The following is an 11900-nucleotide window of genomic DNA, read 5'->3' as shown; positions in this document are numbered from 1 at the left end:
CGTTAAAAAAACAAAACAAAACAAAAGAAACAAAAACAACAAAACAAATTGCCTGGCAGTAACTTTCACTGTTTTTTTGTGGTATACCAAAAATATTTATTTCCGACAATTACAATACGAGACTCTGATACTCAGGCAGGTGTCCCAGGCAGTGATTTCACAGAGGCCCCTGCAGTGTCATGTGCTTCTTGAACAGCTCACTCCAAGGTCTACTGCACATGGCAATTTCTTGCTCTACCAACTCAATAAATGGTCCCCCTCACCCTGGGCTTACCCTCCTTGTATTGGGATAATTTCTAAATTGGGAGCATCATTGAGATACAAATCTTTGCTGTGAACCAGCAAGGTTAAGGTGGTCTTAACAAGAGAGAGAGAGAGAGAGAGAGAGAGAGAGAGAGAGAGAGAGAGAGAGAGAGAGAGAAGTAAACAAGAATTTCAAAACACTAGACATCAATGCAGGAGACTTTAATCGGCAATTATCCAATGTGACAACCTGGCCACACACCCGAGTTTGCAAATGCATTCCATGTGAATAAGGAGCACTCTGGAGTCCCTCATTTGCAAAACTGCCCAAACAGGTTGCAGGACTGGTTATTTGGTTACTACAGGGTAAGTTGAAGTCAGGTTGTGGCCAGGTGGGCCATGAAGCTCGCCCTCTCTCTCTCTCTCTCTCTCTCTCTCTCTCTCTCTCTCTCTCTCTCTCTCTCTCTCTCTCTCTCTCCCTCCCTCCCTCCCTCCCTCCCTCCCTCCCTCCCTCCCCTGTGTGTGTGTGTGTGTGTGTGTGTGTGTGTGTGTGTGTGTGTGTGTGTTCCCTCGAAGGAGATCCCTTTGCCTCTCACTCTCCAGCTCCCTCACACATAAGTAGCCCGGGAGAAATTCAAAACTCTTAGGAGTACCTACCACCATATAACCAAGCCAGACAAAGCTAATTCTTCAGGACAGGCTAGAATTCTCAAGAGCAGGCGTTGCCAAGGTACCACACTGGTGATAGCAACCCGCCAGAGCCCCAGGGCCAGGAGAATATCCTAACCGCCGGTGGCGGTTAAAGGCGCAGCTGTGATAGGTGGAAAAGAATCCCAGGCCCGGGAGAAGCGCGACCACACCCGGGAAGTCCGAGCAGCCGCGGCCTTCACTTTCATTTCCCAAGGATCCTGGATCCTCAGTCACCCGCGGTTTCGTTTCCGAGGCGTGGCCGAGGGCGCGGCCCGGACACTCATGGCCTTAGTGAGCCGCCCTCGAGCCCCACTATGGCTTGGGCGACTGTCGCGGCGACTGTCCTTGCAGCACGGGGCCTGCTCTGGGACCATGGCTCGGCCGCGGCGCTTCACGGTGGAGTTGCCGGATTGCTCCTTGACTCATTTCACCCTGGGGGACTCGGCGGGCCACCAGGACGAACGCCTGGCAGCTCTGCTAGGGCCCCCAGGGCGCAGCTATGCGCTGTGTGTGCCACTGGTTCCGGGCAAAGGCTGCGGGCCCCGGGTGCAGGCAGCCCGCCTGCACCAGCGCCTGATGCTGCAGCTGCGCCAGGGTCCTTTGCAGCGGTGCCAGCTGAACAAGCTGCTGGGCTACGGCCCTGGCGATCAAGCAGGTGAAGCCCAGCATGGCTTCCTGCTGCGCGATCCTAGCGACCACCCGGACACCCGGCGCGCCTTGTTGCAGCTTCTGGATTCTTGCCAGGAGGCGGCGCACCTGCAGTTGGCCGAGTTCCAGACCGACCCTCAGGGTTTGTTGCGGCAGCATTTGTGGGAGCTGCAGGGAGATGAGCAAGTGCAGGTGGACTGCGCATGCGTCCTGCCTGCACCGGCGCCTTCTCTTCACCCATTGCTGCCAGATCTGCTCAACTCTGCAGTGTTCCAAGACCGGAATGCTGCACGGGCCGTATTGGAGGAGGTAAGAATTCTTTTCCTTCAGGCTGGATGGAGCTGGGGGCTTTGCACTTTGACTGGCCAATTAAGCGCTTTCCGCCTTACTCAGGAGCTGGTGTAGGCAAACTGTGCAGTTTCTGTCGACCTAGTGCCTAGTGCATCGGACACCAGGCTGAGCAATGTTTGCTGCAAAGTCATTCTTAAACTTCTGCAGGGGGAGTTAAGAGACCCCTGGGAGTCAGGGAGAATGAGGCCAGCCAGACGAAGGGGACAGTTTACTGGGCATTTGCTACCAATCTGGAATCTTGGGGTACAGGAGATACTATGTGGGTCAGGGGGTTTAATAGGGTTGCGTATTCAACTGATTTGTGGACCATATGAGACCCCTCAACTGCTCAAGCGGTTTTGCTTTTATCTTTCCCGTCACCTATAAATGGTTCTGTAATGGAAGACACGGGGGTTTCTAGCAGAGTCTCCAGAGGAAAGCCTAAGGCTGTGTTATACCACAAGCAGTGTCCGGGCCAGGCAGACAGGGCCTGCTGGCTTATGTAGTTAGTATTATTTTACAAGTGCTGGGAGAGGGCTAGAGAGTGGTGAACAGCCTGTGCTCAGCCGGCAAGAAGATATGACTTCGGGCATTTACCAATTATGCACTTTTAGCGTGTTTATCCAACACTCAGCCTCAGTTTCCCTTAATCCGTCAAGTGATAATAGCATGAGCATTCACACAGATTGACCAGGCTAATATGTATAAAGTTCTTTGGAGCTTGCCTTGCTCACAGTGAACATACCAGTGAATGAAAGTGGGCCTTGGATGAAGGTCCTGGGGGCATGGGATGTCGTGATGAACAATAAGGAACTTCAGGAGGGAGTGGGGGGGGGGGGGGACAGATGCACTATATCTACTGGCAGGCTCTCGTACCTTGGGCCTCCTATTCCCAGCAGGCCCTGTAGTCTTATTGTGGCTGTGGATGGAATTATGCGTCTACCTGTCCTTTCTATAGGGTATGCTGGCCAGTGAAGGACTGGGGCTGTGTAACCCAGACAGTTGCAGACTCTTTTGAGCCGGTCTCAGCTTCTAAATACTAGGCGCCCATGTGCCAGGCATCCTGTTCAATTTGCAATAGGCCTCTTTAGCACTGGCCAGTGCTGTCTTTGGCAGAGAAGAGACAGGTTCTTTGAAGTCCTAGAGCTTCCCTGCACAGATTTATCTTCTCTCTCTCTCTCTCTCTCTCTCTCTCTCTCTCTCTCTCTCTCTCTCTCTCTCTCTCCCTCTCCAGTGCACGTCCTTTATTCCCGAAGCCCAGGAAGTGCTTCATCTGGTTAACCAGTGCCCACAGGAGATCCAGAAAGGAAAGTTCCAAGTTGTTGCCATTGAAGGACTGGATGCCACTGGTAAGTGAGCTCAGTTTTGTAGTTGTTGTCCATGCCATGGACTGGGTGGTTGCAGGAGGTGGGTCTCGAGATGCCAAATGTTGTACAGAATCTCCGAGAGGCTCTTTGCCAGGCTGCCCCTGGGACATAGAGAGGAGTTGATGGAGCTTTCAGTGAGGCCTGCTCTGCTGATGCCTTCAGAGGAGACCCAAGGTGATGCCCAAGGTGATGCCCAAGCTGTATTCTAAGAACACATGAGAGGAGATTAGGTAACAAAAACAAGGAAGGGTGCTTCAGGCTTTGCCTGTGTCACTTGAATGGGTGCAGACTAACATCTTAGTCTTTATTTTGGTGGGTGTGTTGATTAGCTTCTTTCTGTTGCTGTTGTTGGTTTGTTTTTCTTCTTGACACAAATTACAGTCATCTGTTAAGAGGAGAGCCCAAAGGAGAAAATATTTTCATCAGGAAAGTTAGTAGAAACATATTTTTTTTTCCTGATTGATGATTAGTGTGGGAGGGCCCAGTGTAGATTACATTAGCTACAGCCACGCCCACTGTTGCTGGTGCTACCGAGGGCAGATGGTCCTGAGTTGTATAGAAAGCAGGCTAAGCACCCCCGCCTCCCCCCAGCCCCTGTGAGAAGTAATCCAGCAAGGCAGCACTCCTCCATTGCCGCTGCTTTAGTGAGAGAAGCACTGTGCGTGGCACTCAGCAGGCTCTCATCACTGTGCCAAGACCCAGTCCAGGTGGTTCTTCAGCCACAGCTAGAAAGTTGACACCAGGGAGAGGTCCACGAGACAGCAGCAGAGAGATCTGGAACAGGAAAAGCTACAAAGTGCAAGTGTCTCTAGGATGTACACTGGGAGGAAACCAAATTAGCAGAGATGGTTAAGAATAGAGTAATAACTGTTCAGCTATTGTGTTGTGAAGCTTAGTATTAAACAAATATAAAAGAGTCTCAATTATTTGTGTGGTAGCTGCGTTAACAGAGAAAATGAGAAACAAACACAGTTATGTAAAAATAACCATAACGTTTTGGTACCCCATATCGGGCACCACCTGTGGGATTTACTTTTTAAAAATCTACTTTATTTGAAGTTCCTTAATGCCTCCATCTCCCTTCCAATCCACTGACCTTAGGTAGGAGAGAAAAAAGGTTAGTAGGGACAAAGGAATTAGACCTTTTAAGACTCAGTTCCTTGGGGGGTGGGGTAATTCCACCCTTTGACCTCAAGATTTCAACAGCAAACACTGCACTAGGAACAAGCAGCAACAAGAGCAACAGTAGGGACCAAAAGCAACCTCTTTGAAGTTTTCTCCAGAGTGTTTCACTCTAGGAGCATCATGAAGCAGAGCAAAACAATGCAAAGTGATGTCTCTCTGTTTGGGGGTTTATATATATATATCCTCTCAGAGTCTGCACCAGGATGGTTTTCAATTGGGAATGACCATATCCTCATACGAGGCAGTTCCCAGCATGCCCTCTCACAAGGCAGTTTCACATCCCATACTTGGGATCAAAACAAAGCCGTATTTATTTCACCATTTATATCACCATTTCTTGTTTTTTACTGGGCTCTGAGATGGCTGATTCAACTCAGCTGCTCTGGCTCAAACTCCTTTCCCAGCTGGCTCATTCAATCTGGTTTTTCTCTTGGTCTCTGAATTGCTCTGCCTCAAGCTAACCCCATTGCTGCGCCTCGCTCGACCCGCAAGAAAGACAGACCCCCAGTTCTTCTCCTAAGCAGCTTTACTCAGGCTTTTCTTCTTTGGAGAATCCCCCAAGCCACTCCTCTCATGCTCATTTATACCACCCAAACAGCCAATCACACTAAGACACGTCTCACGCGCTGATAGGCTCGCGAGCAGCGGGCCTTTTTCAAATAAGGGGTTGTTTGTTTAAATCTAGGCGGCTCCGGCTGCATGCCAGGCGCCATGTCGAGGCGGGGGTCCACAAAGGGCTCTGTGGCTCCCCACACCCCAGCAATCTGTTTTAATCTTCTGGCTCTTCTTTATTCTCTGACTCATTCTGTCTTTACCTGTGTCTAGCATGCTCTTTCTCTGTAACACTCTCCCAGCAAAACTGCCCCCTTCCTCTCTCTCTGCATAATCCCTTAAGTAGCTTCTCTTTCCTCTCTCTTCTTCTGAGAGTTGGGTGTATTCTATTCTGTCAACTCTTTCTCTTTTGTCACTTTGTCTGTCACTCAATTAAACACCATTTTCAAACATGAGTCCTTTCGTCTACAAATTATCTCTACCTTCATTGTCTGGGACTAAAGGGATGTACCAGTACACCTGGACCTAATCTTTTCTTTACCTGAAACTTGCTCTATACCAGGCTGACCTTGAACTCAGATCTGCTTGCCTCTGTCTCCTGGATGAAAGGCATGTTTGTATTTCAGCCAGATTACACATACCTAGAAGGTCTTTGGATGTGATCTCTTGCCAGAGCAGCCATGTTCTACATGAAAATTCCTCTACAGTGTTCTGGTTTGCTTATGCCCTGCAGGTAAAACCACGGTGACACAGTCGGTGTCAGAGTCTCTCAATGCTGTTCTCTTACAATCACCACCACCCTGCATCAGCCAGTGGAGGAAAATCTTTGATGATGAACCTACTATCATTCGAAGAGCGTTTTACTCTTTGGGCAATTATCTCGTGGCTTCTGAAATAGCTAAAGAATCAGCCAAGTCTCCTGTTATTGTAGACAGGTGGGTAGCAAAGATGCCATCTCCCTAATACATGAGTCTCTTTCTCTCTCTCTCTCTCTCTCTGAACATATATTCAGGTGCTCAATTGTGATCGTGTATTATGCTTACAAGAGGAATATTGTCTATGAATTATTAACTACCTACATCACACCCTGACATTTTATATTAATATCTGGTATAGTACCTTGGTTAGCTTGGAATCAGTCTCTTCAGTTTTCTAACAAGAGATGTGGATCTTTAAAATGTTGGGTCATAACTAACAGACATTACTCCTCTTGTCATAATCAGTGACAATCTCTAGGTTAATGCAGTGGGTCTGTCATGTGGACCTCACCACCTCCTTTGCCCTCTGACAAGTTTCAATTGAAAGTTAGAGGAATGAAAGTTGAAACTTGACGATGCAAACGATAGTAGAAGTTGCTATGGTTATATAGTCTAAGTTTTCTGGCATCCTCAGAGAATCTTCAAACCTAGGGATGGATTTCTTTTTCCTGGGAACTTTAGCTTATATGATAAGTACTTGACGCAGGTGATTTTTTCTTTGATGTTAGATTTGAAGTTTCACATTTATTTACTTTATATTAGCATAAAGAATCTGATTGCAACGAAGGCTTGGGGATGCTTTCACTAACAATGTGTTGTGTGTGTGGGGGCTGGCAGAGACCCCAAAATGAGGGAGGAACGTGGATTCTATATGGGGCCTTCATGGGAGCAGGACTGTGAAGGCAGAGGAGGGACTATGCTAGTTGAGGCTATTACCCTTCCTAGGAGACAAGGTGTGAAGAGGATGCATGGTCCAAGCTGGGAGGAAGTTCCATGCCTCACAAGGAGACAGAACCCTTTCCTGTGGGTGGTGGATAGCTGGTGGGCTTTTAGAAAGAGTGTGCTGGGTGCTTTTCCATTTATGGCAGTGGCTGTCTTTTCTAGGGCTGCCTAGCTTGGCCGCCACACTGCTTAATTACCATTGAGTAGTTGGACAGCTAGACATTTGTGAAGGGATGAGGGGTCTTCTAGCTTCTGTACCATGAACATGGATTTCATGGGCAGTTTGAGTTTGGCACAGTGTGGGGACTTCTCAGGCCTGCCACATTTCACTAGCTCAGGATATAGCATTAAATACAAAGGCTTTGAGGAGCAGATCTGTCAGTCATCCCAACTCATTGCCACGTAGAAGTTAGTGTACTGAAGGGCTAGAAAGGTTTGACACCTGTTTTTATGGCACATGGTAGTTTTAATTGAATACATGTTTTTGTGACCAGTCCACCTGCTGCTACTGTTGTTGACTCTGATTTCTGTGTCTCATACATTAAAAAAAAAATCTCATTTGTGTGGTGCTGAGCAGCCTTCAGCAGAGCCAGCCTAGCTTGACCATTGTCCTCAAATGGTATCTTGACTTCTTCTAAAGATGAGAGCTCGTGCCGGGCGTGGTGGCGCGCGCCTTTAATCCCAGCAATTGGGAGGCAGAGGCAGGCGGATCGCTGTGAGTTCGAGGCCAGCCTGGTCTACAAAGTGAGTCTAGGATGGCCAAGGCTACATAGAGAAACCCTGTCTCGAAAAACCAAAAAAAAAAAAAAAAAGGAAAAGAAGATGAGAGCTCACTGCTGCCTTGCTCCTAGGTACTGGCATAGCACAGCCACCTATGCCATCGCCACTGAGGTGAGTGGAGACCTGCAGTACCTACCTCCTGCCCACCACCCTGTGTACCAGTGGCCAGGAGACCTGCTGAAGCCTGACCTAGTTCTGCTGCTCACTGTGACTCCTGAGGAGAGAGTGAGGAGACTGCAGGGCCGAGGCCTGGAGAAGACTAAGGAAGAGGCAGAACTGGAGGCCAATAATGTGTTTCGTCAGAAGTGAGTGTCCCTGGGGGTGATGTGAGTCGCGTTAGTTTCTGCATTAGCCAAGATTGGAGCTGCTTTAGGATTGCCCAGTGAAGGTCCAGTTTCTACGAGTCAGGTGCAAGAGGCAACATCCCCTAAGCCAACTCCAGCCCCTGTCACTGTGCTTGTTAACCATCTGGCATTGGCACTGCCACTGAAAACAGTGGGGTTTCTATGCCAGAAATGGTGGGGCCTTGATTAAGACCCACAATTTTAGGGTTGGGGACACACTCCATCAGCCATGTGCTTGCTGTACAGGCAAGAAGACATGGGTTTGACCTTGAACGTCTGTCTTAGTCTGTGTTCTATTGCTGTGAAGAGACATGGTGAGCATGACAACTCTTCTAAAGGAAAGCATTTACCTGGGGCTGGCTTACAGTTCAGCAGCTTAGTCCATTATCAGCATGACAGGAAGTGTGGCAGCGTGCAGGCAGACATGGTGCTGGAGAAGGAGCCAAGAGTTCTACATCCAGATCCATAGGCAACAGGACCAGAGAGAGAGAGACTTCAGGCCTGGCTTGGGCTTCTGATACCTCAAAGCCCACCCCCCAGTGACATACATCCTCCAACAAGGCTATACCTCCTAATCTTTCTAAGTAGTGCCACTCTCTGGTGACGGAAGCATTCACATCTATGAGCCTGTCGGGGAATAGTCTTCTTCAAATTGCCACATTCCACACTCACTCCCTGGCCCCCATATCATAATGCAAAAATGCATTCAGCCCAACTTCAAAAGTCCCCATTGCCTGTCACAGTCTCAACACTGTTTAAAGCTTAGAAGTTCAAAGTCTCTTCAGAGACTCGTGACCATCTGTGCATGAGTCTCTGACTCTAGGGAGACCATCGGGGGTGGGGTGGGGGATGCAGACTGGGCCTCAACTGCCTTCTCTGCCAGGAGAATGAAGATGGTCCCTCCCAGTTAACTCTGAGTATTATAAACTGAGAAGAAAGAAAGGGCCGGGATACATGATTGGCAGGTAATAGGTTGTCAGTTTGTTATAGGTTGTCAGTTTGTTAAGCCTCACTCATCCTTCATTGAGCAAACTGCACTGACTCTGTGTAGGGGATGTGCTGGCTGCCAAGGTGAGTTACATGGGGCTTTGCTCCAAGTTGCAGGAACTTTTTTTCCCCCAGAATGAACTGTGTGGGAGAGGAGACTGACTTCTCCCCTTCTCTCTGTCTCAGGGTGGAAATGACGTACCAGCGGATGGAGAACCCAAGTTGCCAGCTGGTCGATGCCAGCCCCCCAAGAGAGACAGTCCTGCAGAAAGTTTTAGAGCTCATCCAGAGCGCTGGTCATTAACTGCAGCAGCTCCTCTGACCTGACCAGGGTCCTCATTACGTCAGAGGAGAAGGTGTGTGGTGCACCTAACCCTAGCACTTGTCCTGCGGCTTCTTAGATTCAGGTGGGATGGCCATATTTAGGGGAGAAAACTGGAGACTCAGCATATTTTCTTTACTTCTGGCTGACTGAGCCAGCCATAGTGGCTGATTCCTTCCTGCCTGGCCATAGACCGTTTTCTTGGGATCTATTTTAATACCATGGCCTTCTGACCCAGGGGTGAGCCTGCTGGAGGTCTCCCTGTACTTGGAAGCTAAGGATGTCAGCTGTGGCCCACACTGATCAATTGTAATGAGCTAGCCTCATTTTCTTTTACCCCAAATCCTATAGCTAAACATTGCCACAGAGTCTGGCTGTCCAAGGAGCCATCTAGGGGAGGGAACACTTCCAAATAAGCCATTGACCTTGCTTCAGAGGCTAAAGGAGCACCTTGGACAGTGCCCTGAGGGAGCACCTTGGAGTTGAATAGATGTGTGTCTCTAAACTGCAAGCACTCCAGCCCCCTCCTTGTTCTCCTTTGCTTGTCTGCATTCCATTTCTCGCCTCAGAAATCTGGTTCTGAGTGTAATGAGCAGTCTGCACCGAGCTGGATGCGTTTCACTTACCCGGCGCAGCAATTTGTTTATATTGATGTTTACGTCTCGTGTTTCCTCAGTGTAGGAGCTGTGAGTCACTAACCAAAACCGAGGCCAAGGAGCTAAATGCAGCATTTGCGCTGTATGTTTTCATTACACAAATTTAATTTATCTTAATAAGCATCGTGGATTCCGGAACGAGACTTCATAGTAAATCGTCTTGCACTTTGAATGTCTCCTGATTGCATGTGAAGTCAGCTTTGAGGTTCTCTGGATAGAGAACAGAGCTGTGGCAGGGAAGCCTGGTGGCTATGCAGCCTTGACAGAGTCATTTAACATTGATAATGTCAACAGTGAGATCTAGAAGGGGACAGTTGATGGGCCTGTGGCATAACCCTCTAGTAATATTTACTTGGAAGGCTGAGAATAGAAAATAGAAAGTTCAAGACATTCTTGGGCTACAGTGTAAGTTTGGAGCTAGCCTGGGCATTGCAGTGAGACAAGAGGACTAGGGGTGGAATGCCATAGTAGAGCACTGTACTATAAATATTCTATCCCTGGGTTCAGGCCCTGGGTTCCATTTCCAGTAACATAAAAATAAAATTATAAACAGAAAAACAAATAAATACAAATAAACAATTGAACAATAAAAGGAGTTAAGTAACCTCTGGTCATAAGGAGGTGGTCGGGCCAATTATTATTTAACATTCCAGTTCCAATGTGGATGCCTCGCTACATAATTTTGATCCTATATCCCATTTCTTAAGAAGACGTCATCTCCAGGTAATTACATCAAATTACACTAAAGCCTTATCAGGTTTGCCCTAATCTTAAGCTATGATAAAATTTAGTGTTAACATCTCAATATTTTTCACTTTTGGAACTATGTATAACTTATAAATAAATGTGTCTATGTATATACATATATTGTTGGCTTCTGTGGAGCATATTTTAAAGCTGATAAATAACATTAAGACTCTCTGTAATGTGGTGGCTACTTCCACGAAGGCTTAAGCCTTTCTGAGGTGATTGTCGCTGGCCGAGGCCAATGACATTCTAGTGCTCTCTTCTTGAAACCTGCCAGTAAATAAATCTGCTGTGACTTTCCCAAACGATTGTCATCATGGCTAAGTGACACACTTATCTGAACATCTCCCTGCAAGTTTATCTCTCCATAGTCTAAGGTTCTTATGTACGTGAGAAGGTGTAGGGTGTGAGTTTGTGGCTGAGTGGAATATGTGGTCAATGGATTTTGGTGAGGAAAGGTTTGTTTCAAACATTACTCTCACATTAAAATATAAAAGGGATTTTTAAAAATTCTCTGTATATCTGATAGGTAAATGATTTACATTAGATAACTTAGTGGCTCTTACCAATGCCAAGATGCATGGCTGTGCTCACTATAAGGTGAGCTGTGCACTCTCTCTCTGTCTCTGTCTCTGTCTCTGTCTCTGTCTGTCTGTCTGTCTGTCTGTCTGTCTGTCTCTCTCTCTCTCTCATAATTTATTCATATTACATCCTGATTGCTATCTCCTGTCTGTATCTTCCTGTTCCCACCTTCCCACCCTCTTCTGCCCTATTCCCCTCCTCTAGACCTCTGACAGGGGAGGCCCTCCTCCCCCACCTTCTCACCACAGCCTATCAGGTCTCACCCAGATAGCCTGCTTCCCCTTCCTCTGTATGCCAGCTGGACTCCCCACCAAGGGCAGGGATCAAATCAGGGACACCAGAGTTCATGTCTAAGACAGTCCCTGCTCCCCCACAGCCTTGGAGAATGGGCTGTCCAATGGCTACATTGGTTCTCTGCAGGCATTGTCCTTGGTTGGTGCATCCTTTTGGGCAGCGCTCCCCACATTGTGGTCCAGATCCACCAGGCTTGATGGTCTTCCTATGGGGCTCCTGAACCCTCTGGGTCCTTCCATCTTGTCCACTCTTCCATACCACTCTCAGCGCTCTGCCCAGAGTCTGGCTGCAAGTCCCAGTGAGCTGTGTTCTTATTCTATGATTCTTTCATTCTCAATAATGGCAGCTCACCTCAGTACATGGCTACTTAAACCACAGAGCCCAGGACACTTCTAGATGTGCCTGGCTGGCTGGGTCTGGCAGAAGGAACATGAGGAATGCCAAGTGGATATGGCCCCTTTCTTCTGTGTTTC

The 11900-nt window shown here is 48.0% G+C and overlaps 1 protein-coding gene across 1 annotated transcript; it reads left to right on the top strand.

The window, feature by feature from the left end:
• Positions 1–789: 789 nt before the first annotated feature.
• Positions 790–10669, top strand: CMPK2 (cytidine/uridine monophosphate kinase 2). Its single transcript, XM_084792389.1, has 5 exons — positions 790–1890; positions 3146–3260; positions 5749–5950; positions 7567–7800; positions 9013–10669. Exons 1-5 carry the CDS (start codon positions 1216–1218, stop codon positions 9128–9130), a joined length of 1344 nt encoding a protein of 447 aa, XP_084648515.1. The 5' UTR covers positions 790–1215; the 3' UTR covers positions 9131–10669.
• Positions 10670–11900: the final 1231 nt, after the last annotated feature.

This window comes from Acomys minous (assembly GCF_964271855.1).
Source record: "Acomys minous genome assembly, chromosome: 8".
Classification (NCBI taxonomy): Eukaryota; Metazoa; Chordata; class Mammalia; order Rodentia; family Muridae; genus Acomys; species Acomys minous.
Note: the sequence above shows the minus strand (reverse complement) of the source record. Positions and strands in the feature narration are given on the sequence as shown.

What these genes read in the sequence shown, in the direction of transcription:
- CMPK2 (XM_084792389.1), top strand. Translation starts at nt 1,216, where the DNA reads ATGGCCTTAGTGAGCCGCCCTCGAGCCCCACTATGGCTTGGGCGACTG. An exon ending in CACGGGCCGTATTGGAGGAG is followed by an intron (nt 1,891 to 3,145) that starts GTAAGAATTCTT and finishes CTCCCTCTCCAG; the next exon opens with TGCACGTCCTTTATTCCCGA. An exon ending in AATAATGTGTTTCGTCAGAA is followed by an intron (nt 7,801 to 9,012) that starts GTGAGTGTCCCT and finishes TCTCTGTCTCAG; the next exon opens with GGTGGAAATGACGTACCAGC.